At 51.2% G+C, this 24970-nt stretch overlaps 1 protein-coding gene across 1 annotated transcript in view; it reads right to left on the bottom strand.

Annotated features, from left to right (window-relative positions):
• Window positions 1-1118: 1118 nt before the first annotated feature.
• LOC123352276 (zinc finger protein 850-like) overlaps window positions 1119-24970 on the bottom strand; it is a 296363-nt gene continuing 272511 nt past the window's right edge. The window contains exon 4 of the mRNA XM_044992138.1: window positions 1119-2001. Within this exon, the coding sequence (XP_044848073.1) occupies window positions 1308-2001 (694 nt within the window). The 3' untranslated portion in view covers window positions 1119-1307. The remainder of the gene's footprint in view (window positions 2002-24970) is intronic.

The raw sequence follows: 24970 nt of genomic DNA, 5'->3' as shown, positions 1-24970 counted from the left end.
CAAAGATAGTGCGAGGCGACAGGACAGGAACTGTGTACAAAGTTATTACGACCTTGCAATCACTAACCAAAATGCAGGCTTGCTTTTTCTAGGATTGAGACAAATAAGATAAGCCTTTTTGCTATGTATAAACAAAATGTAGTTGTTGCTTTTTACTGTCTGTATTATTGTTAGAAATTGTCTGTAAAAGGTATAAAGGCTTGCTGTGATTGTTTACCAGTTGAGAGACCTGTCCAGGACTGGGGTGACCCTGTGTCCTATGGCACTCTCTCCCTCCATGGTAATTACTGGAGAAATTAAAGAATTTGATTTTGCTGCACCCAAACAAAAAGCGAGAACTGAGTTTTTCTTCGACAGTACTATGAGATAAAGCTTTACAATATCCTGCTCTAATTTCAGGATGGGTCTGAAACCATAATTAGTCTCTGTAGAAGTGGGACTTTCAAAATTCCCAAGGAATTTAAGGGGTGGGGTTCACGGTTGGTCACCTGAGGGAGTGCAGTAGAATTCAAACCAAAGACCAGAGAAGCGAGAACAGGGATTGTGGGACACCTCCCGGAGGCCAATCACAGCACTGTAATCGACCAGGGTGTCTACACTGGCACCACGGGGCTGTAGTCCCGGTGCAGAAAGCTGTACGCCTCTCGTTGGGAATCCCTCTGATTTACTGTTTTTACAGAGGGTGAAATGACAATCTTTCCTATCCCTGCCCTGTTCCTGCTCTTTGTATTAGTTCAATATATTTTAAGTGAGAAAAATGGTAGAAAAAAAAATCTGCTCTCCAACACAACTTGAAACAACATCAGAGCAACTGGGAATGAAACAATTTATTTCCAAAAGGGGAACTCGATGACTAACAATGGCTTTGAAATGGGGGAACAGTATAACCGTGATGCTCAGGGTTTGTTTAGACTAGGAAAAGTGATGGAATTTAGGTCAGTTGACGGGGAAAGCTAATGTCAACCACTGCACCTGGGCATCTGTTCTACAACTATAATTGTCTTTTTACATCAAGATCACTAACTTGAGCAGACAACGCCATGTACAGCCCTAGTGGATGTAAGACACAGATACTTTTTGCCTCACTGTACCTTGTTGGGATCAAACCTCCAGGAGCTGATGAACATTCCTGGCTCAAAAGGAAAGGAGTTGATAGAAAAGATCACACTGACCCCAAAGAAGGGTGAGCTGCAAAAGGCAGAAGCAGGTAACTGATCTGGGGGAGCTGAGAGACTATGGTGAAGATGGTGCGAAAATCACAATGTGGGAATTAGAAAATGTGATTTTTTTTAAAATTTTGCCCAGCCCTAGTGAAGGGATTTATTACAGTTCTCTCTCATGTGGATTTTCTGATGTCTGATAAGGTGTGAGCTCTGATTGAACCTTTTCCCACAGTTAGAGCACGAGTAGGGCGTCTCCCCTGTGTGGATTCTCTGATGTCTGATAAGGAGAGAGCTCTGATTGAAGCTTTTCCCGCACTCAGAGCACATGTAGGGCGTCTCCCCTGTGTGGATTCTCTGATGTCTGATAAGGGCAGAGCTCCGATTGAAGCTTTTCCCGCACTCAGCGCACGTGTAGGGCGTCTCCCCTGTGTGGATTCTCTGATGTCTGATAAGGTCTGAGCTCTGATTGAAGCTTTTCCCGCATTCAGAGCACGTGTAGGGCGTCTCCCCTGTGTGGATTCTCTGATGTCTGATAAGGGCAGAGCTCCGATTGAAGCTTTTCCCGCACTCAGCGCATGTGTAGGGCGTCTCCCCTGTGTGGATTCTCTGATGTCTGATAAGGTCCGAGTTCTGACTGAAGCTTTTCCCGCACTCAGCGCACGTGTAGGGCGTCTCCCCTGTGTGGATTCTCTCATGTCTGATAAGGTGAAAGCTCCGATTGAAGCTTTTTCCGCACTCAGAGCACGTGTAGGGTGTCTCCCCTGTGTGGCTTCTCTCATGTCTGATAAGGGTTGAGCTCTGACTGAAGCTTTTCCCGCACTCGGAGCACGTGTAGGGCGTCTCCCCTGTGTGGATTCTCCGATGTCTGATAAAGGCAGAGCTCCAATTGAAGCTTTTCCCGCACTCATGGCACATGTAGTGTCTCTCTTCCAAGTTGATTCTGTCGCTTGTTATAAGGTCTGAGTGGCTACTAAAGTTTTCCTCTGGCCTCTTCTGAGTCTCACAGGCTTTTGTTTTTTCTGGGAGTGCATAACTCCCGGAAACATTCCCTTTGGATCTTCCTGATAAAGTTCCATGTGGTTCTCCTTGCTCAGCATCTTCCTACTGGGGTTTCTCCTCCTCATTCTGACTCACCATCCCATCACCTGATGGGAGACAGAGAGAATCCAGACACAGGTCACTCCCTTTGCCGGAAAGAAAGAAAATCTCAGAGAGAGGAATGGCAAAAGGGATGAACAATCCAAAATAAGTGTGGGAGAGATCAAACCTATCAGGTGCTGATTTTCCCCAAACCCTTCCACAGAGGAGAGCGGAAGGGATCAGTTTTGGTGTGCATCTCATAAGAACACTCGGGGGAAAGCGAGACTGGGCAGGGACCTGCTGCCAGTTGTCAGTCAGAATAGGAGGGAAGCCATGAGTGACATCTGCCATAATGATTCCACATCTGTAGGGAACAATCCTGAACTTGGAGAGCTCACAGGATCTTTGTAGGGCATCCCAAATGTTTCCTGCATTCCCGCACAGTTTTTGAGCTGGTTTAACCAATTCCTCACCTGTGAAGGCAGCTCTTGGAAGCACTTCTTTCTCAGAGCCCTGGAGGTCTGGGACCCACGGCTCTTCCCCTCGTTCCAGCTGCGAGATCACATCAGGTTTGGAATTTGGAAACCCTACTGCAGGTAAAGAAAACGAGGGAGGTCAGTGGAATTTGTGGGATACTTGTCACAAAGAATAGTCCATGGTTTTAACCCCCAGCTCATTTTTAAGCAGTAACATCCCAAGGCCAACTTCCTTGGCTCAAAGTGGCAGGAGAGTTATTATTATTATAAATCATATGCATTACCTTAGTGCCTAAGGACCAACTAACAGTGGGTACCCATTGTGCTTGGCAAAGTACAAACAGAGAACAGTAGATGGCCCATGCCCTGAAGAATTTACAATCTGAATAGACAAGACAGACACAGAATGGGGGAAGGGGTAGAACCCACTGTTAGAATAGAGATATTCAGGCCTGCCTGTAAAGTCTATAGTTTAAGAACTTAGGTGTACTTTTATCACTTAGCTACTTACAGGAGTATGAAAACAAAGAATCAAAATCACTGTCTGTATTTGTAAGGGCCTTCTCTTACTGTGACCGTCTGAGGCCTTGTTCTTAGGCTAAGGCCTTTGGCTAAGCAGCAGGGGCAGCCATAAGCTGGGAAGCGAAGGGTCACATCCTCACATCCCAAACCAGTCACACTGAAAAAGACGGTTACTCACCGTTGTAACTGTTGTTCTTTGAGATGTGTTGCTCATATCCATTCCAGTTAGGTGCGCGCGCGCCGCGTGCACGCTCATCGGAAGTTTTTTACCCTAGCAACACTCGGTGGGTCGGCTGGGCGCCCCCTGGAGTGGCGCCACTATAGCGCCGGATATATACCCCTGCTGACCCATCTGCCCCTCAGTTCCTTCTTGCCGGCTACTCCGACAGTGGGGAAGGAGGGCAGGTGTGGAATGGATATGAGCAACACATCTCGAAGAACAACAGTTACAACAGTGAGTAACCGTCTTTTCTTCTTCGAGTGATTGCTCATATCCATTCCAGTTAGGTGATTCCCAAGCCTTACCTAGGCGGTGGGGTCGGAGTGAGACGTCGCAGAATGCAAAACTGCTGAGCCAAAGGCTGCATTGTCTCTGGATTGTTGGACCAATGCGTAGTGTGAGGCAAAGATGTGAATCGATGACCAGGTAGCCACCCTACATATTTCCTGGATGGGGACATGAGCCAGGAAGGTGGTAGAAGAGGCCTGCGCCCGTGTAGAATGGGCGGTCAGATGTCCAGCGGGAACGTGAGCCACTTCGTAGCACGATTGGATGCAGGATGTTACCCAAGATGAGATCCGTTGGGAAGAGACCGGCATGCCCTTCATGCGGTCTGCCACCGCTACAAAGAGCTGAGGTGAACGCCGGAAGGGTTTTGTTCGCTTTATATAAAAGGCAAGAGCCCTACGGACATCCAAGGTATGTAGCTGTTGTTCCCGGCGCGATGAGTGTGGCTTTGGGAAAAAAACTGGGAGGAAGATGTCTTGATTGACATGAAAAGCAGACACCTCCTTAGGGAGGAAAGAGGGGTGTGGCCGCAGGTGTACCTTGTCCTTATGGAAGACCGTATAAGGGGGATCAGCCGTCAAGGCACGAAGCTCTGAAACTTGCCTCGCCGAGGTGATAGTGACGCGGAAAGTCGTCTTCCACGAAAGGTAGAGCAGGGAACAGGTGGCCATAGGCTCGATGGGGGCTCCCATAAGCTTGGTCAACACCAGGTTTAGATCCCAGGTGGGGGCTGGGCGATGGACTTGGGGGTACAACAGTTCCAGTCCCTTAAGGAACCTGGAAACAATGGGGTGAGAGAAAATTGAACGGCCCCTTTTGCCTGGGTGGAAGGCGGAAATAGCTGCCAGATTAACCTTTTATGGAAGAGACCACTAGGCCCTGCTCTTTGAGGGACCAGAGGTAATCCAGGATAGTAGGGATGGAAACCTGTCCTGGGACCAAGTTATTCTGATCGCACTAGTGCGAGAAACGCTTCCACTTAGCGAGATAAGTCGTCCTAGTGGAAGGCTTCCTACTTCCCAAGAGGACCTGTTGTACGGAAGCAGAGCAACACAACTCCGATTGGTTCAACCACGCAGGAGCCATGCAGTGAGATGAAGGGTTTGGGTGGTGCAGGTTTGGGTGGTGAAGTCTGCCGAAGTCCTGTGTTATGAGATCCGGCCACAGTGGCAGGGGAATCGGATCCGCCACTGAGAGGTCGAACAACAGGGTGTACCAGTGCTGCCTCGGCCATGCTGGAGCAATGAGGATCAAGTTGGCTCTGTCCCTGCAGAGTTTGAGCAGGACTCTGTGAACGAAGGGAAACGGCGGGAAGGCATAACATAGGTGCCTTGTCCACGGGAGGAGGAACGCGTCTGAGAGGGAGCCCGGGGAGCATCCTTGGAAGGAGCAGAACACCTGGCATTTCCTGTTCTCTCGGGAGGCAAAGAGGTCTATGCGGGGAAAGCCCCACCTCCGGAAGACAGAATAGATGACGTCGGGATGGATTGACCACTCGTGAGACAGGAAGGACCTGCTGAGGCGATCTGCCAGAGTGTTCTGGACTCCTGGGAGAAAAGACGCTACCAAATCGATTGAGTGGGCTATGCAAAAGTCCCACAGGTGAGTGGCTTCTTGACAAAGTAGGGAGGAGCGCGCCCCGCCCTGCTTGTTTATGTAAAACATGGTTGTAGTGCTGTCCGTGAACACGGATACACAGCGGCCTTGTAGATGGACCCGAAACACCTGGCATGCTAGACGGACTGCCCTCAGCTCCTGCACGTTGATATCCAGAGGCCTTGAGTGTGAAGGTTCCCGAGGTGAGCACCCCAACTCAGAGATGATGCGTCTGTGGTTAGTGCCACCGAGGGCTGAGGAGGGTGGAACGGCATCCCTGCACAAACTACAGTGGGGTCCAGCCACCAAGTGAGGGAGTCGAGAACCGTCCTGGGGATAGTGATCACCGAGTCTATATTGTCTCTGTGTGGACGGTATAGAGAAGCAAGCCAGGTTTGGAAGCACCAAAGTCGCAGCCTTGCGTACTTGGTCACAAAGGTGCAGGACGCCATGTGACCTAATAGACCGAGGCAGGTGCGCACCGACGTTGTCGGGAAGGATTGAAAACTTCGAATGATCGAAGACATTGCCTGAAACCGTGGCACAGGAAGGCAGGCCCTGGCCAGATTGGAGTCCAGAACTGTTCCAATAAAGTCTATTCTCTGCGTTGGAGTCAGGGTAGACTTTTCTACATTGATCATGAGGCCTAGCCTCCCGAAGCGGTCTTTGACGACACACAGGTGCTGTGATACTTGCAACTGGGAAGTCCCTCGAATGAGCCAATCGTCGAGGTACGGGTAGATGTGTATTCGACGGTGGAGGGAGGCAGCTACTACGGCCATACATTTGGTGAAGACTCTCGGGGCCGCGGAAAGACCAAAGGGAAGCACCGTGAACTAGAAGTGCTGTTGGTTGACCACAAAACGGAGATACCGTCTGTGCGGCGGGTAAATGGCACTGTGGAAATACGCATCCTTCATATCGAGGGCGGCATACCAGTCTCCCGGATCCGGGGATGGGATGATGGTCCCCAGGGATACCATGCGGAACTTGAGCTTTATCATGAATTTGTTGAGTTCTCGCAGGTCCAGGATCGGTCGTAGACCACCCTTTGCCTTGGGGATCAAAAAGTAGCGGGAATAGAACCCCTTGCCCCTCATGCCCTCTGGCACCTCCTCTATGGCTCCCAGATTTAGGAGCGCATGACCTCTTGTAAGAGGAATTGCTTGTGAGAGGGGTCCCTGAAGAGGGACGGGTAGGGAGGGTGGGATGGGGGTGGAGAAATAAATTGGAGGTGGTATCCTGTTTCCACCGTGCAGAGGACCCAACGGTTGGAGGTCAGCTGGGACCAAACAGGGAGGAAATGGGAGAGGCGGTTGAAGAAGGAGGGAGAAGGATCTGGCAGGGAAACTGGTGGGCCGTCCTCGGACGTCCCATCAAAAGTTTTGTTTTGGCCCCGTAGGTGGTTTAGGGGGCGCTTGACTTTGGTTTCCCTGAGGGCCAGACTGTCTCCGCTGATACCCCCTGCCGCGCCGTGTGGTCATATCCTGACGCGGCCTAGGCTGGTTATAATGGCGGTATGGTTGGGGCGTGAAGGACCTACGTTGGGTCACCGGCATGTGCATACCCAACGAGTGCATTATGACTCAATTGTCCTTGAGGCTCTGCAACCTGGGGTCAGTTTTGTCCGAGAAAAGGCCCTGGCCCTCAAAAGGCAAATCCTGAATTGTCTGCTGCTATTCTGGGGGAAGGCCTGAAGCTTGTAGCCAGGAGATGCGTCTCATCGTTACCCCGGATGCAAGCGTTCTGGCTGCCGAGTCCGCTGCATCCAGAGAGGCCTGGAGAAAAGTTCTCGCCACTTTTTTACCCTCCTCTAGTAGGGCCGTAAACTCTGCGTGGGACTCTTGGGGAAGGAGTTCTGTAAACTTCCCCACAGACACCCGCGTTCATTCACGGATTGGACAACCAGGGAGCAGGGAGGTGGGTGGGTGTAGAGATATTCATACCCCTTGGAGGGGACCATATATTTTCTCTCTACTCCCCTAGCTGTAGGTGTAATAGAAGCTGGGGATTGGCAAATTGTGTCTGCACTGGCTTGAATAGTGCGGATGAACGGGAGAGCCACTCAAAGAGGCACATCCGCCGATAATATGACTACGACAGGGTCCTCTATTTCAGCAACCTCCTCCACTGGCAAATTCATGTTTTGTGCTACTCTCCGCAAGAGGTCTTGATGGGCCCTGAGATCAATAGGCGGAGGACCAGAGGAGGATGTTCCTGCCACTGCCTCATCAGGAGAGGAGGGAGAGGAGAGGCCCGGTACCAACGGGTCCTGAGGTGGGTCATGGACTGGCGGAGCACCATCTGCATCAGGTGGAATCTCAGGGTCTGCAGATTGAAGTGGATCCTCGTCCGTGCCCGCGGGAGGAGGATGGCTTACAGTCGCTTCAGGAACCCTGTGCTCTGAGGGGCCAGAGCGTTGAGCCACAAGTGAGGCACCTTGGGCCTCGTGATATGCCCACGGAGTCCAAAAGGCCCATTGATGAGGACCTTGCTCCTGGCTTTGTGCCTCTGGATGGTGGCACAGAATATCAGATGCCCAGTCCTGGTGGTAAGAAGCACTCCCAGCCTGGGACGACATTGACATGTGTCTCGAAGGCCACGGCAGGGCCGAGAGACCTTGGTAGGGTACTGCTGTTCCTGACGTTCGGTCCCGGGGCGGTACCGGTCTTGTCGGTGCCACGAACGAGACTGGGACCTTCTACCGTGCCGGTGCCGGGAGGTCGACTGGGATCTTGAGTCCCTGTGCCGGGAGTGACTGCGGGACGCACGGTACTGAGATCGGTACCGAGAGCCGGATCAGTATCAGGAGTATCTGTCCGGTGACAGAGATCTTGAAAGTCTCCGCGAGTACGACCGGTACTGCGATGGAGAGCGGTGCCGGGACTGCGAGCGGTGCCGGAATCGGCAGGAGCGGGAACGTCTCCGAGACCGCGACCTGGAAAGACGTCTCTCCGGTGGACCGACGGAAGGAGGCCTTATCAGGGCCAGCTTGCCGATGGATTGGATAACCCGCACCGGCGGTGCCGGGGGTTGAGGCTGCATCGACTCCGTCAGCGCGATGAGCTCTCTTGCCGTTGAGAAGGTCTCCGGCATACAAGGGAGAGTGAGCTCGACCACAGCATGAGCCGGGGAGCTATGTGGCACCAGACTCAATGCGGTACCGGAATTGATGGTGCCGCGCTAGGAGGAGCTGCCAACTGCGGTGCCGGTGTTGGTGGTGCCGCAGCAGTTACCGGGGTCCGACGGATGGACTTTGATGTGTGCCTCTTCTGCGAGGATGGGGTCGGAGCAGTACGTCATTTCCCAGTGGGGGAAAGGGAGCAGTGCCGGGGAGCCGGTGCCGGCAGATGCCGGTGCCGGGAGTCCTTTTTGGTACTGGAGCGATCCGGTGCCGAAGGTGCGCTCCTCACCGATGCGGGTTGGGTGGACGGTGCCGGCACCGCAGGACTAAGGGCCGATTCCATAAGGAGCTGCTTTAGTCGGAAGTCCCGCTCCTTCTTCGTTCTTGGCTTGAACGACTTGCAAATTCGGCACTTGTCTGTCAGGTGGGATTCTCCTAAGCATTTTAGGCAGCAGTCATGAGGATCCCCCACCGGCATCGGCTTCTGGCACGCCGAGCAGGGTTTAAATCCCGGTGCCTTGGGCATGAGCCCGCACCGGGTCGGAGGAAAGGGGGCTACTCCCCCAATCCCCCGCTTAACTATATACAGTAACTATGAAAATACGTACTAAAATTAACTATAACTACAAGAACTTGAACTATATACACGATAAAGAGTAAATAACTACGAGAAGCTAGGGATGTGGAGGTCAGCAAAGCCACTCTCCATTGTTCCAACGACCGTCATGGGCGGTAAGAAGGAACTGAGGGGCGGATGGGTCGGCAGGGGTATATATCCGGTGCTATAGCGGCGCTGACCCACCAAGTGTTGCTAGGGTAAAAATCTTCCGACAAGCGTGCACGCGGCACGCGCACACTTACTGGAATGGATATGAGCAAGCACTCAAAGAAGATCGATATTTACCCTGAGGATATGACCCCTGCTAGGGACAATAATGAACTGAGAGACCTCCCAAGGGCTTTGTTAGGCATCCCAGATGTTTCCTTCAGGCACTTACAGATTCTGGGTGGTTTAATGTTTCCTCACCTGTGCAGGGAGATCTCAGGATCTCTCTTTCCTCTGAACCTTGGAGGTCTGGGACGCATGGCTCTTCCCCTTGTTCCAGCTGGGAGATCACATCACGCTGGAAAACTAGAAACCCTGCTCAGATGAAAGAAAACAAAGGAGTTCAGTTGATTTCATAAGACTTGGGCATAAAAAAACATTCTATTACTTTAACTTCAGTGCTTAGTGTGACCTGGTGGACCAGGGGCAGTTCTCACTGAAAATGCCAAAGTTAGGGCAGGCTAAAAAAGGGAGAGCAGATGCTCCCAAAAATGGTGGTTAACACTGAAGTTAAACTTACCGACCAGTCACAAACACGGGTTATCGAGAAGCTGAAAAAAGAAATCACGCAGCCCCCTTTATTGCATTCCAGTTCTCTGACTCCTAATCAGCAGCTAGGTCCAGTACAATGAGAGGTTATTTAAAAACTCTGCTCACATAAACAAAGTGTTCCTCTGACCCCAAAGGGTCAGCCACATCACCAGGTCACTATAGGTTTGGATATAACCCAAAATTCCATCCTTCCAGACAATCCTTTAGCATCTAAACTAAAGGTTTAAAGGAAAGAAAGACAGAAAGAAGTTAAATGGGAAAGCAGTCAGATACATTACAAAATGGATATATCAGGTTCTTAGCAGTATTGGTGAGTTGCTGGCTTGAAAGTCTGTCTGGAACACATCCATAGCTTGGATGGGTCATTCAGTCCTTTGTTCCAGGGTTCAGTTTGTAGAGAAGTTGCTCCAGATGTAGAAAGGGGGATTGAAGACAAAATGGAGATGATGCAGCTGCCCTTTATATTCATTTTGCCATGTGGCCTGTACTTCCTGTGTCCCAAACACAAGCTTCACAGCACGTGGCATGGAAAAGCCTTGGAGTTCTCATTACACAGGCATACCCCGGCATGTCTTGCTGACTCAATAGGTGTATCCCCTTGGTCCTTTCCATGGGCTCATTGTACAGCTGATGACCCTCAATGGGCCATCAAACAGGCTAGGCAGTGTTGATGCTAATATGTCTGGGGGTGTCACCCAGAAACACTGCACAAGTCTGGAAATACAGATATACCCTACATATCTATAACTCACAATACAAAGGTGATACAAACATAGAAACAAAATTATCATACGTGGAAAATCATAACATTTTCACTGACACCTGGCATGGCATATCTAGCACGATTCATTGCAATTTTATCAGATTATAATATTATTTTATTATTAATACCAAAGTGTTTCACAATTCCATCCAGTGTCACACTTGGTAAACCAGTGAATTTCCACGACTAGTTCCCCAGGTCCTTGAAGATGCCGAACACTGTGCTTATGAGGGATTGAAATACCCACATATCTGCTGGGAACACACACACAGACACTGTGTCAGTCTATACCCCTGTGTTCTCTCTTCTAGAAAATTATGATCAATTTTGTACACAGTATTGCTTGTGAGGTATCATTTGAAAACGCATAACCTACTGAATATTATCCTCCTGTTAAAATGTGTAGTAACACTGTATGTAAAGTTATGAGATTTTACAGTATGAGATTACTGAAAAAGTTACAATTCTGGGGAACACCCACAGACCAGTTCCTCAGAGACAGCAAGGCAAACAGCTGGTCAAACAGCCATTCTCCTGCAGGGGGAAGGTGTGAAGAAGACATTTACATTCCATCACAGGGACCTCTTGAAGCTGTTGTGGAAAACGACCACACGATTGATTTTTAATCAGCTCAGCCTGAGGTTCTTTTCTTGGTTAAAAGTGCTCAGGGGGCGACAGCTATTGGAATACTGTCCCCCTGAGCTAAAAATCACACAAGCCTTTTAAAGCTTAAAACCACAATCAATGGCACATACGCTGCACGTTAATTTCCTTATTTGGAATATATTGCAAAATATGATGCAGGTCAAAAGCAAGCTGAACAATCAGTTTTCCATATTCGGCCTTTCCTGTTATTGTTAGTACACCTGGTGATATGGGAGCAAGACTCTGCATGTCTCAAGAAATGTCACTACCAACCTAGGCCATTTTCACATGCTGGGGTGCAATCCAGACCAGTGAGGATTACAGTGTGTCATCTGTAATCCTGGGTGAGATTCAGTGTTCTGCTGCTGGAGCTCCCAGCCGGCATTCAAGGCCGCACCGAGTGTCTGTGTGATAAGTAACCCTGGACCGGCAGCTCTGACTCCAGTCGCTTGCTTGTTACACCCCAAGCACTTTCTGGTTTGGGTAGAGAAGGCTCAGGGTTTGAGAGAAGGCCGGGGGTAGGAAGCTTCTGTTCGTTATGCTGGACCTTACCACCCAATTTTATTTGAGTAAAGAGGAGATGTTTGACACTGTGTGATACTGCTCCTGTGCTCTGTTCCCAAAGTGTTCTGCAGCAGGGGAGGGTCTCTGGTAGTGTGTGTGTTACTGGCATATTGGGGTGATGCTGCCAGGGCCGGCTCTAACAGTTTTGCCGCCCCAAGCAAAAAAAAAACAACGCCACCCTGCCCCCGCGAGCGCCGCTCGACCCCTCCCTGAGCGTCGCACTGCCCAAGTCCCCACCACCCCAGCGTCACGTCCCCCAAGTCCCCGCCCCCCCAGCGCCACGTCGCACCGCCCCAGTCCCCGCCCTCCAGCGACGCCTGGCCAAACCAAAAACAACAAAGACAAACCCCGATCACCGCCTCTCCCAAGGTGCCACCCCAAGCACGTGCTTGGTAGGCTGGTGCCTGGAGCCGGCCCTGGATGCTGCAACAGGACAGAGTAGAGGTGGCGTTGTGGGGGTGGCATGAACCTTCACTCTTCATTTCCCCTTCCAGGAACAGAGGAGACAGGAACCCTTACCCAGCGAGGTCACAGTCTCATAATTCTCCTGCATGACATCCCAGTAGAGGGCTCTCTGAGTGGGGTCCAGCAGAGCCCCCTCTTCCCTGGTGAAATGCACAGCCACCTCCTCAAAGGTCACTGGACCCTGAAAGAGCAAGAGTCCAACACTCAGTACCTGCTGCCCCACTCACAACCCCACTATTTGTGGCAGAGAGGAGCAAATCAAATGGAAGCTCTGGGTGGATCGCAGTCAACAGAGTCCCATCCCGACCCCGCTCAGCGTATCCAGCAAATACCAGGGTGAGGGGATGAAGAGAGAGCCCCTTGTCTCTCCCAGCAGATCCATCACACACCTACTAGCCACCGACGGATACAGGAGATGGAGCCCCTAGCAGGGTCCAGGGAGAGCTGCCTGGTAGGAAGCCCAATAACCTCCTCATTGTGAGGAGCGGGATATGAAGGGAGAGGCAGCTCCAATAAGCCTGACTCATGGGTGCCCCCTTCATATCTCACAGCAGCCGCTGGTTAGCTAGCTCAGGCTCCAGCACTAGGAGTCTGGTCAGTTTGACTAGCTCCATGTAGGTGGGCTATTTTCTTTCTTCACAAATTAGGGAATTTCCACCTCCCAACCTCCTGGGTCTGTTCCTAGAATCTACGCCACTTATTAAATAACTCCCAGCCGGTTTGCTACACCCTGGCCTCCTCCTTTCCCCACGCTGTGCATTTCCTGCCCCGCTCCAACCTCCAAACCAGACTGTGCAAACCTTCACATCTCCGGTGTATTTGCTGATCCTCTCCTCCAGCAGGAACCCACCAGCAACCCCCCGACAATCTCTACCTGAGTTGGCTCCACTGCAGCCATTTCTCTTCCCTGTCCCACGCCAGGCTGGGATGAGCTGGAGCAAAACATGGACGCCATTCTGCAGCCTGTCTGGGGGAGAAGGGCAGTTGTGGGTGTTTCAGAACTGGTTTTAGTTAATTTCACATCAGAATTCCCCCAGGCCCCTTCCCTGCAGACAGACACCCTAAAGAGTCGGCCATGCTGGGAAATGCTCAATCTGTTTATTACAATGCAGATCTGGCCCCTCCTGCGAGGCTAAGCCCAGACACATTTTTAACCTCCCTTCTCCCTCCCCTCACCCTGTAACAATGTCTCTGAACACAAGGCTAGAAAAGAGCAGAATCAAAGGAGTCACTGTGGGGGATTCCCTCGGACACTGACCCCACGGCAGCCACACCCCAGCAGGGGGAATATGGAGTCAGGAACTGGCTTTTCCTCTGTCTGATCCTTGTTTTGTTCACTGGAAAGTGGTTCTGCCCAGGGATGCAGCAATACATGTGTCTGGGTGGACTAGAGAGCTGGAAATCTCTCCCCTCTCATTTCTCCCACTGCCCCTTTCAGTCTCTCCTTCCCCTGTCCTCTCTCCCTGCCCCTCTGGCTGGGAAAGTCCCATTCCTGGGGGCTTTGCTCTCCCAGGGCTGGATTTTCTCCTGGCAATTGCTACTGGGAGGAGAAATGAGGAGGGGCTGTTTGTGCAGAGTCACTTTCTTGCCAGACCCCAGCACTTTCCCTCAGGTCTTTCAGTTACCTGGAGACTCTGGCTCAGAATTTAGTATTAACAGGGCCCAGGGCTGCCCTAGGGGGCTAGGACCAGCTGGAGAAAGTCATCCCCTCGGCTGGGCAGGGAAGCAGCTTTAATTAAGGTCACATCCCAGCACAGAACCCCGCTGGGGGAGCAGCAGCTGCTAAGCCTGGTCTCCCCAATCACAATGGAGGCTGCAGCATCTGACCCAGGAAGCTGAACCCCAATCTCCTGAGCAGAGAGGGACAGAGCGTCTGAGCAGCTTCCCTCCTTTAGCTCTCTGGGGAGAGCAGCTAATGAGAGCCCCTCCTCACAGGGAGAATTGCTGATCTCATTTGCCCCACTGTCCATCCGGAGTCACTCCTTGTCTTTCCATACAGTGACTCTGGATTAACAATGGTCTCAATGAAACCAGAGTTCAGAAAGAATGAGTCCAGAACGCTGTGGAAGAGACCATTGTGTGGCAGTGCTGACCCCCTTCCCACCTCCCTCACCCCACAGATCCAGGACAAGGACTGGACAATGGACTGGACAATCTAGGACAATGGAACTGGAAGTTCCTGCAGTTTTCAAGAGGGGAGAAGAGCAAAAATCTGTGATTTCACCTCACAGTGTCTGATAAGTGGCTAGAAAGTTATCACAGTGACTGGGCCTGGCCGGGGAATGTCGGGCAGTGCTTGGAGCCAGGATTCTGGCATAAGCTAATCAGGGAGAAGAAGCGAGGTCAGGAGCAGCCCCCAGAGCCCCAGCCAGCCCCCACCCCCAGATATTCCCTGGGACCCAGCCCCCAGAGTCCCTGGCCAGGGACCTCAGATACCCCTCAGAGCCTCACCTGCCAGAGAACCCCCACCAGACCTTCATTGCCAGGTTGGGAATCCCAAAGGGTTCCCCGCACCAAGAGACCCCAACAGCCAGAGACCCCCCAAAAGGGACCCCCACTGGGAACTCAGTCCCTCACTGACTGCCTAGGACTCCCCCCCACCAGCAGGATCTGCCCTGCCCTTTGCCTGGCACCCCCTCCTCCCCTCTGCGGGATCCCCTGATGCTTTACAGGGGCACCCCCTGGCCTAGCGCCGGGGATTCTCCCACACACACTCTGTGCACTGGGCACGGCAGCGATCCCAGGAGTCTGCAGGGGAAGCCCAGACAGAGCCCCTGGCACAGCACCAGGCTCCCTCTAACCCCCTGTCCCGCCTCCCCAAGAGACGCCCACCCCGGCTGTTCTGCAGCCAACAGGCCCCCAGCGATACCCACCTCCAGGACCCACAGCCTCAGGGCTGGGCACATCACAACCACCCCCTGAAGCCCCAAATCTCCAGAACCCACCAACCTCACTAGGGTACCCCCTGCCCAGCCACCCAGAGGCCTCCCCCCACCACAATCCCCCTTCAGCTGCTATCTCCCCCCACAGCCCCACCCCCACCCAGCAACACTGTTACCTCACAGTGCCTGAGAAGTGGATAGAAAGTGACCACCGCCCCCTGCTGGCCAGTCACACAGGCAGAGGGAGCCCCGGGGGATGTCTCTGGAACTGGAGTATGGAAGGCCTGGAGGGACAAAAATGGTAAGAAATGTCCATGCCTGTCACTAGCAAATAATGGCCACCCTGGATCCACCCCAGAGGTGGCTGCATCTTAGCACTGTGGGAATCAACCCCTCACAGAGGCCATTTGCCATGGGGTTTGGGATACTTCTGGACCCAGACTGCACTCAGAGTGACCTCCTCATCCCGTGCCAGGTGAAGAAAAGAAAAGGGTCCAGCCAACTCTCCCGTTACCTGCTGGGAACCACTGATCCCCAAACAGGGGGAGGCCTCTGGCTTTGATGGGTATTAAATATCTGGCTGGTCTCTTTCTTCGGCAAACATTTTAACAGAGGTAAAGGAGGGACCAAATGATTCACAAAGGAGACAGGAAAGATGATCTCTGGGCAATTTAACCCCCTGCGACCTCCAGGATGGAGAAGAACTCAGGGCAACAGGTTCCCTCGAAGGAAGAAGTTGCTGGGATTTAGAAACACGGGGAATAGCCCCAAACCTGAGAGGATTTTTAACTGACATTTGATAATGAGATAGAAAGAGGCAAAACCTGAGCTTTGAGAGCAACGTTCAGAAATGAAAGAGAAAGGGTGGAAATCTGAGAGATTTTGGATCCATTTTGCAAATTATAGAGACACAAGTGGAAAATCAGAGGGATTTTATATCAGTTGTTGATAGGAGGCAAAATCTGAGAGTTTCACATCAATATTTGATAAATGAATAAAGAGGAAATGGGCAACATTTGCAAACATTTTATATCCAGGTTCAAGAATCTGAGAAAAGGTGTAAATCTGAGATTTTCTTAGTATTTTATAATTAGAGAGACAGGGGAAAAATCTCAGGGCATATTCAATTAGAAATAGACAACTAGAGAGCAGTGGGGCAAACGTTTAGGTTATTTTATATGAATCTTTGAGATTTGCAAAGCAAATGTGTCACAAACTGCGTATTTGATAACATGAGAGAAAAACATCAAGATCTGAGGGGATTTTATATTGTTGTTAACGAACTAGTGGAAAAGGGGGACTGTTGGACTGGATTTTATACGACTGTCCAATACATAAACACAAAGTAATGGTTCCCCCCCACCCCCACCATTCCCATGGGCAGCAGGGAGCCCTTTGAGGAGCTGATTAAAAGGGAGGGGGAGGGGGAGCTGGAAGGTCCCTGGATGAGGGAAAGGGGCAGCAGTGGGGGACGGGCGGGTGACTGGCAACTGATGGTTGGGGGCAACTGTGTTGGTAGTTAGGGGGCAGCAACTGGGATTGGGAAACGGGGGTCTGAGCAGTCCCCACAGGGGACACGTGCGCCTCCCTTCCCTGCCCTGGCAGAGACCCGGCATCTCCTAGACTATCAGGGCTGGAAGGGACCTCAGGAGGTGTCTAGTCCAACCCCCTGCTCAAAGCAGGACCAATCCCCAACTAAATCCCCAAATGGCCCCCGCAAGGAGTCAGCTCCCAGCCCTGGGTTTAGCAGGCCAGTGCTCCAACCACTGAGCCATCCCACCCTCACTCCAGGGGCAGCCATGTGCTGGGGAATGACTCAGGGCAACAATTTCCCACCTAAACAAGGACAAATCGCTGCAGATAAAATGGGTGGGAAAATGCCCCTCACTAGAGAAGATTTTAAACTGACGTTTGAGACTCATGGGGAGAAGGGGGGAAATCGGGGGAGATGGGAGAGCTGATCATTGGAGGGGAAAGGGGGGGAATCGCCCCAGATTTTATAGCCCTGTGTGAGACACTGAGCGAGAAAAGGGGCAGAACTGGAGAGAATTTGTATTGGGGCGAGAGGCAAGTGGCACAAACAGGGACAGGATCCAATTAACCCCCCTCCCCCCTTCGCCCACCCGCCACTCCCCCCCCCCCGGGAATTTCCTGGCTGCACAGAGACAGTTCAAACCCCCCCCCGCGTCCCACTGACCTTCCCCCCCCTACAACTCCAGCTTCTCCCCTCCCTGCCTGACACCCCCCATCTCCCCCCACACCACAGGGGATCGCCCCCGCCAGGCCCCAGTCTCTGCCCCCCAAATCCCACTGGGGCTGAGGCAGCTCTGAGACTTCTCCCAGGTTCCCCGGGGCAGAGTCACTTTCCTGCCCAGCCCCAGTGCCCCCCCCCCCGGGTCTCTCACTCCCCGGGGGGCTCCGTGGGAGGCTGGACACCAGGGATGCAGGACGGCAGGAATGGGGGTGACAGGCCTCCTGTGCCTCAGTCTCACGGCGGGACCGAGGGGGTTCGTCACTCTCCAGCTCGGGAGCGCTGGGAAGACCCGACCGTGGACGGGCCGTCGCTGGGGGGACGGCCCCGCGCAGGCGCTGAGCACGTCCTTATATCACTTCTGTGGTGGGAAAAGTGCTGAGGAGATGGAACGCTGAGGGCTGGTTTTGGCGGGAAAAACCGGTTTGGACTGGTTTGAGCCTGTCCCCTGATGGTAAACAAGTCCCCTCTCAGAGATGGAGTCCAGGGGTCAATAGTTCATATGCTCCAGATTGGATCTTATTTTAAAGCCAGTGATTTACTTCATAAACATCTTATTAACCAACTAATTGAACATATTGAACAGTTTATACTTCTCACAGCTAACAATGAGATAAAAAAAAGAACACAGACAAACCTTGTCAGTAACGGCTAATGTCCCAACTGGGAAGCACGTGAGCTTTTTGCAGGGCTGCTGCTCAGGGATGGGAACCTCCTGCCACCCCAGCCTCCAAAATCACTCAGGCTGCACTTTCTGCACGACTAGGTGCTGGCTGAGGGGGGCGTGGGAATTGGTGGCCTCTGCTGCAGGTGATGGGAATCGCAGGTATTTAAAGCCATGGCCTAGAGGAGGGAAGTGCCTAACTCCAGAGTCTGCAGCTGCCTAGGGCCAGGGCTGAGGATTTAGAGTCCCTAGTGCAGCCGTTGCAAGGTTCAAGCACGCTCAGCCCTGGCATTGCCACCCCTCCTGCGGCTAGTAGCTGCAGCTGGCTAAGGCTGGCCTCTGGGAACTGGCCCCATGGCTGTAGCCAGAGAAGCTGCAGGTGGCTCTATGACTACTGGGGCCATTAAGCTAGAGCAGCTAAAGACACTGGAGTTCACCTCAAGGAACAGAGGTCACCAGTAGGACAGGAATGTCAGGGGGAGCAGGGAAAGGGGAAGCAGGTCAGGCTGGCAGAGGGAGCTTCCAGCTGGGTGGGAGCATGTCCAAAGTGGAAAGGAAACAAGCATGGGGAGAGGTGGTAGTGACCAGGTAGCAGACTAGTATGTAGATGGGAGCAGAGGGAGAGAGGCTGGTGGCTTCAGATTCCCAAGGGCTAAGTCCTGACTTTGGGGAGATGGTGTTTGCAGGTGGCTGGCTCACATGGCAGGATGGAGGCTGAGGGGGGGATCTGTCAGAACTGAGCAGGTGTCTGCTGGTTTTAGAACTCTGAGCTGAGACTAGGACCACATGCCGTGACTGGTGACATGGGGGGTACTGGAGACATGGCTAGAGAAGGTCTGAATGAGGAAGGAGATAAATCTGTGGGGAGTTTCCTTGATCACTATGAAAGTTCTGCTCACTGTGGACACTGGTAAACCCACATGGGTGTACAGCTCAATGAGAAAACCCGGGGGCTGAGGGAGCTGTGTATGGCAATGCATATAGTCATGGAGAGGTGTGTGATCAAAATGAAAAATGTCTCTGAGGTTCTGTACCGGGTATGCTATGGCACCAATGGCACTGCCCCACCAGGCTCATACTCGGAGCCCACAGTGACCACATAGGGGCCTACAAATATGTTTGGTGCTGGGACCCACAAAAGGTTAATCCAGCCCTCACTGCCTGAGCACTATTTCAGCCCCACATTTTTAGGTGGACCTCCCACAGTAGGAGCTGCAGAGCCCTCCTCCATGACATACCCCCACACACCCCCCATACCCCCTCCTGGTTTTGGGAGGGGAACAGGAGAAAGGACAAAAGCAGCAAGAGAGGAAGAGAAAAGAGGGAGGGAGGAAAAGGTGAAACAAAAAGGACAAACCCCAATGTCCCCGGTGATTCTTAGGGACAAAATCCCAGGTGCACAATATAATTCTGCCTCCTTAAGCTCGTGTTTTCCATGCCTAGAATTCAACTGTCACCAGATGGATCAGACTGAACAGGTTTCAAACCTCGAGGAGGCTCTTACCTTCTAAACAGGGATGGCTGTTTTCTAGTAAAATCACTGAAAGGGAAGGAGAAAACTCAAAAGAGGTTGCTCCTGGGGCTCACGTCCGTGAACCCGAATACTCTCTCAGTCCTCAAAGAGAGACCTGGAGAAGGAGACTTGCTGAAGCAAAGCCACAGGGGTCTCTGAGGTTTCCCTGGCCCCTCGCCCCTGTCCCGCCTGGCTGATGTCAGCATCTCTCTGTGAGGTCACCACCTCCCCACCACCTTGGACCAATAGGCTGAGGTCCTGCAAAAGGCCTTTGTGATGTCACTGCCACACCCCTCCCTCGCTGTGCCAATGTCCTGCCCCTGGCCAGGCACTTTGGAGGTTTGAGCTACTCCCTGTGGGTCACCCCACTCAAGGAGCGTCCGTTCTAGGCAGCAAGCCGGCTAGACAGGGAAACATCAGACGCTGCTCCCAATGCTACACTCACTTTGTCAGAAATTAATCGACTTTATGGCCAGAAGAGACCATTAGAGCATCTAATCTGACCCCCTGCGTATCACAGGCCTCCTGTATGACACAAGAGCTACTTTTGGGGCAAACACATTCCAGAAAGGCATCTAGTCTTCATGAAATGACATCAAGAGATGGTGAATCCACCATTTTCCTTGGTAGCTTGTTCCTGTGGTAAATCATTCTCGCTGTTGAATATTTGTGCCTTAGTTGTAATATGAATTTGTCTCTTTTCATCTTCCAGCCATTGGGTCTTGTTATGCCTTTCTCTGCTCGATTCAAGAGCCCTTTAATACCCAAGCCTTTCTCTCCATTAAGGCCCTTCAGCACTTCAATGAAGTCACCTTTCAATCTTCTTTTGATCAGCTAAACAGGTTGAGCTCTTTCAATAGCTCACTAGAAGGCATTTTCCTCTAGCCCTCAGAACACCTGGTAGCTCTTTGCTGCCCCAGCTTCAATTTCATTGATGCTGTGTCACCTCCTGTGACATTATTGACATAATCTGTAACTGTATAGATCACCGTTGCGACCACTGTTCTATATTCACAGCCAATATTTATGAAAGGCTGTTGTGTAAGGGGTCTATGGAGAGGTTCTGACTGGCTGATTATAATTATGCTATCTCTCACTGTGTAGCTTTTTTGTAGTTGATATTATGAATATTGGCTCTATGCTGCCTGTATTTCAAACTTGTGCTCTGCTTCCAGGGAACACCCCAGCCAGACAAGTTGGTGTCAGTTCTGCCTAGCCTGCTTGATGGCCCATTATTGACCATCAGCTACACAATCGACCCACTGAGAGAAGGCAGATACGCCTTGTGACTCAGCAAGCTATGCAAGGGGGGGGACGCGGCCAGGGAGGGTCGGGCGGGGACCCGGAGACGGTAGGTGGGGGCACGGCAGGGCGGGGGGGGGGGTGCGGCCGGAGCCGGGCGGCCGGGGAGGGGTTCGGGGGGAGTCGGGGACGCGGGGCCGGGCAGGGTCGCGGCCGGGGAGGCGGGGACGGGCCGCAGCCAGGGACCGGCCGGGGCACACGCCCCCCCTAGTTTCCTACCTTAGGGTCGTCTTCCTGGGCCGGGGAAGCCTGCCTGCTTCTCAGCCCTCCCAGGCTTCCCGCGCGAACAGCTGATTCGCGGGAAGCCGTGGGGGAGGAGAAGCAAGGAGGAGCTTCATGGCAGGAGGTGGAGGCAGAATTCGCAACTGTTCGCGCGAACTGTTTGCTAAAATTAGACGCCGGACAGAGAACTTTAGCAAGCGGTTCGCTGTCCGGCGTCTAATTTTAGCAAACGGTTCGCGCGAACCGTTGCGAACCGTCTGCAGCTCACCCCTGCATAGGGGTCTCCTTCCTGCCAGGCATGATTACAAGCAGGTGTAGGTGTCACCCTTATGCCATGATTGGAGAAAGACAGCAAAGCTTGGGAACACGCGTCTGTATTTCCAGTCCAGTGTGACAATCCCGGCTCCAGGAGGGGTTTGTTCTCTGCTCCTGCTGGATGGGCACAGAATGGGGCAGCAACAGGTTTGTGTCAGTTTTTGTTGCTCCACGTTCCTTAACTTAGAACAGTGTGAAATGAAGAAAATGGAGATTGAATTAAAGGGAAATACACAAAGAAAAGTTCCAGCGCCGGTTGCTTATTGAAAGAAATGACTCAATTTCCCAGTTACAGGTTTTATTAACATGAACAAATAATCCCAGGAGCGCATGTCACTAAGGCTAAATGACTATAGACACCACTCAGCTAAGGGTTAAACAACACAGTGATAAAGTTCAGGTCAAATCAGGAAATCAATGAGTTAACAAGGATATTGCGCTGGAATCAAGTCGTCAATTTAGTCCAACCATCAGAATAATACAGCAGAAAAACCAACCCCTATAAATCCTGAAAGAGCAACCCAAGAAGGCAGGTGCACATTTAGTGATGCCGAAACCCCAGAGATTTTTCACCCAGGCCTTGCAACCCAGATTTACCCAGCTGAATATTTCAATGCCGAAACCTAATCATTGCTGACATTTAGCCCACAACCTCAACGCTAATTACAGTTTTCTCCTTAGATTTCACTATTCTGTAGCTAATACTTCTCCTCACCCTCTCACCCCAAAACACATACAGACCTTAAGAGACACATTAGTAAAAGAAGTTCAGACAGCTCTCGCTGAACAATACACATCTGACCACTCAATTCCTTGCGATGCTTGCACAGGTGAGGCGCATGCGTTCAGTCATTCCATAGGGCAGGGTTTTAAGGCTATTAAGATTTGGGGAACTATTCTTCCTAGCATCTTCCCGTTGTAGATTTCAGAGGTGTTCACACCCTCACCGAGCCACACTGTTACACCCCAATCAAATAGAAAGACCGGGAGTTCTCCAACTTCATAAAAAGAAACAGACAAAAAATAGAAAAGGGAACAAAACGTTTCTAAGATAATAAGGGGTTGGATCTCTGCACCTCTTGGGCTTTGGATTCGCCCGGAGTAGGAACTGTAGCTGCAGTTTAGGAACCAGGTACTGGCATAGATTTCCTCTCTCTCAAGTGCAGGGCGTGACCTATGTCTCATTCTCTCTGTCTCCCATCAGGTGATGGGACAGTGAGTGAGAATGAGGAGGGGAAACCCCAGCAGGAAGATGCTGAGGAATTAGAACCACCTGTGCTCTATTTTCACACTTTCTAATTTTTCAAAGAAGCAGGAGGCAGAGAGGTGATACAAATGCATTAGACTCAAGAGAAAAACTAACGACAGGTCTACACTAGGAGGGGGGATCGATCTAAGATACACAACGTCAGCTACGGGAATAGCAGAGCTGAAGTCGACGTATGTAGGTCGACTTACCTCGGCATCTTCACAGCGCTGAGTCGACTGCTGCTGCTCCCCTGTCGACTCCGCTTGCGCCTCTCGTGGTGCTGGAGTACCAGAGTCAATGGGAGAGCACTCAGGGATTGATTTATCATGTCTAGACTAGATGCGATAAATCAACACCCCAATAGATCGATCGCTACCCGCTGATCTGGTGGGTAGCATAGACCTGCCCTAAGAGACCAAACCACAGACTCTGGACTCAGCATTCAAGTATCCTGCAGTCTGAACTTCGCATCTGATACCTCATTGGCTACCATTGTTTGGCCAGCAAGGAAGTGCTCCTTGTCCAACAAGGCAGCCAGACTGGGACCCATAGGCATGGAATGGCTCTGAAGGAATCAGTTGTTTCTCTCTGTACTTCATCTAACTTTGGAGCCAGATGGTAAAAGACAGTTGTGCCCAGTTTAATCATGGCGTCCTTTAGGAATGTGATCAATGCCACTTAACTAGGGAGCAGGATTCTAAAAACACCATAGCTTCCATATCTGGGGTGAAAATAACCACCACTACCTGCAGTTTCTACCTGAGTTCTTGTCAAATCTTTGACCTTACTTGGAGTAATTTTACACTTCTCTGGCGTAGAATTCTTCACCAACCACACAACAGATCAGTAGCGACAGTGAGGTACAACTCCCCCTACTGTGCCCTTTTATTTCTTTAATCTGGTGGCACAGATTTAAATTAGGGACTAAATTCAGGTGTGACTTAGAATCCCTGTAAGACAACAAATGTCAGGTCTCTATTAAAAATAGGTATCTTTCTGCAGCTATATCACATTCAACATGGGTTTCAATTTCTACACATTTGCAGCATCTCCCAGGGGTGAGCTAAACAGAAATGTCACCTCCATTTTTCCCCATCTCTACCTAGATAGGGATTGCATTTCCCAAATAATAGGCAACATGCACCTGATTAGGAAGGAGATCTCTTCAGGAGCGACAGGGCCTGGGCCACAACGGCTTTGGGAGCTCAATGCATGGGTATTTTGCTTAGTTCCAAGTCATTTACTAGGGTATCATCTTCCCAGCCCTTTAGAAAACAGATTGACCTAACCAACTGCACAACAGGGGGATTGGGATGATGGGGAATAAGGGAATCCCTCTGACTTACCCTATCTCCTTCTATTGTTACAGAGGGTGAAATGACATTTTCCCCTATCCCTGCTTTTTGTTATAGTTCAATATATTTTAAGTGAGGAAAATGGAAGTAAAAATATCTGCTCTGCAGAACAACCTGAAGCAACATCAGAATAACTGGGAATGAAACAATTGGTTCCCAAAGGGGGAACTCGATGACTAACAATTGCTTTGAAATGGGGGAACAGTATTGTTGCATCGCAGGCGTACATGAACAAAGCTCAGCAGTCAATATGATTGGAAGCAAAGTCATTTATTTCTCTCCAGCATGCTCTTATATACAATTAAGATCAAGCAATCAAGCAATTGCTAATTGGTTAATAAGGTACACACAGGCACAACTGTAACTTCATTGGGTAATTGCCATTCTGTATAACCTTCTAATTTATTATCCTGTTTACTGCCTACCAGCAGATAAGAACTAGCCTCATCCTAGAAACTTGCATGTCAGTTTCTCACACTCTCATGCAAAACAATCCCACACCTCCCCCCTTTTCTCATAATAAAAAAGGGAAGGCACAGCAAAACATTCCCAGCTCATAGCATCACATTACTACAATCTATTACACAGCAAAACTAAAAGCAAATCTAAACACCAGCTGCCTAACTAAACCGTAACAATATCTTCCGCAGTGCCCTACTTTTACCTATACATCCCTCCTCCAGGTAACGCAAGTGGCCCAAGGGGCCAGGAGGGTTCTGCCAATGTGCAAACAGCCACAAAGCAGATTTCCATAACAGCTCCCACTGCAGGAACATGGGGCAAGCAAAAGGCCGTAGTATTTATGGCACTCTGCGCCAAAATCAGCCAAGGCCGGACCCACTTCGCCGGAATCCACCTGGGACCTTGAAAACAATCTCAGCTAGGCCACCTGGCATTTGCCTCGCCCTGGCATAACAACTTTATCTCATCCCT

This window comes from Mauremys mutica, chromosome 18 (assembly GCF_020497125.1).
Source record: "Mauremys mutica isolate MM-2020 ecotype Southern chromosome 18, ASM2049712v1, whole genome shotgun sequence".
NCBI lineage: Eukaryota > Metazoa > Chordata > Testudines > Geoemydidae > Mauremys > Mauremys mutica.
Note: the sequence above shows the minus strand (reverse complement) of the source record. Positions and strands in the feature narration are given on the sequence as shown.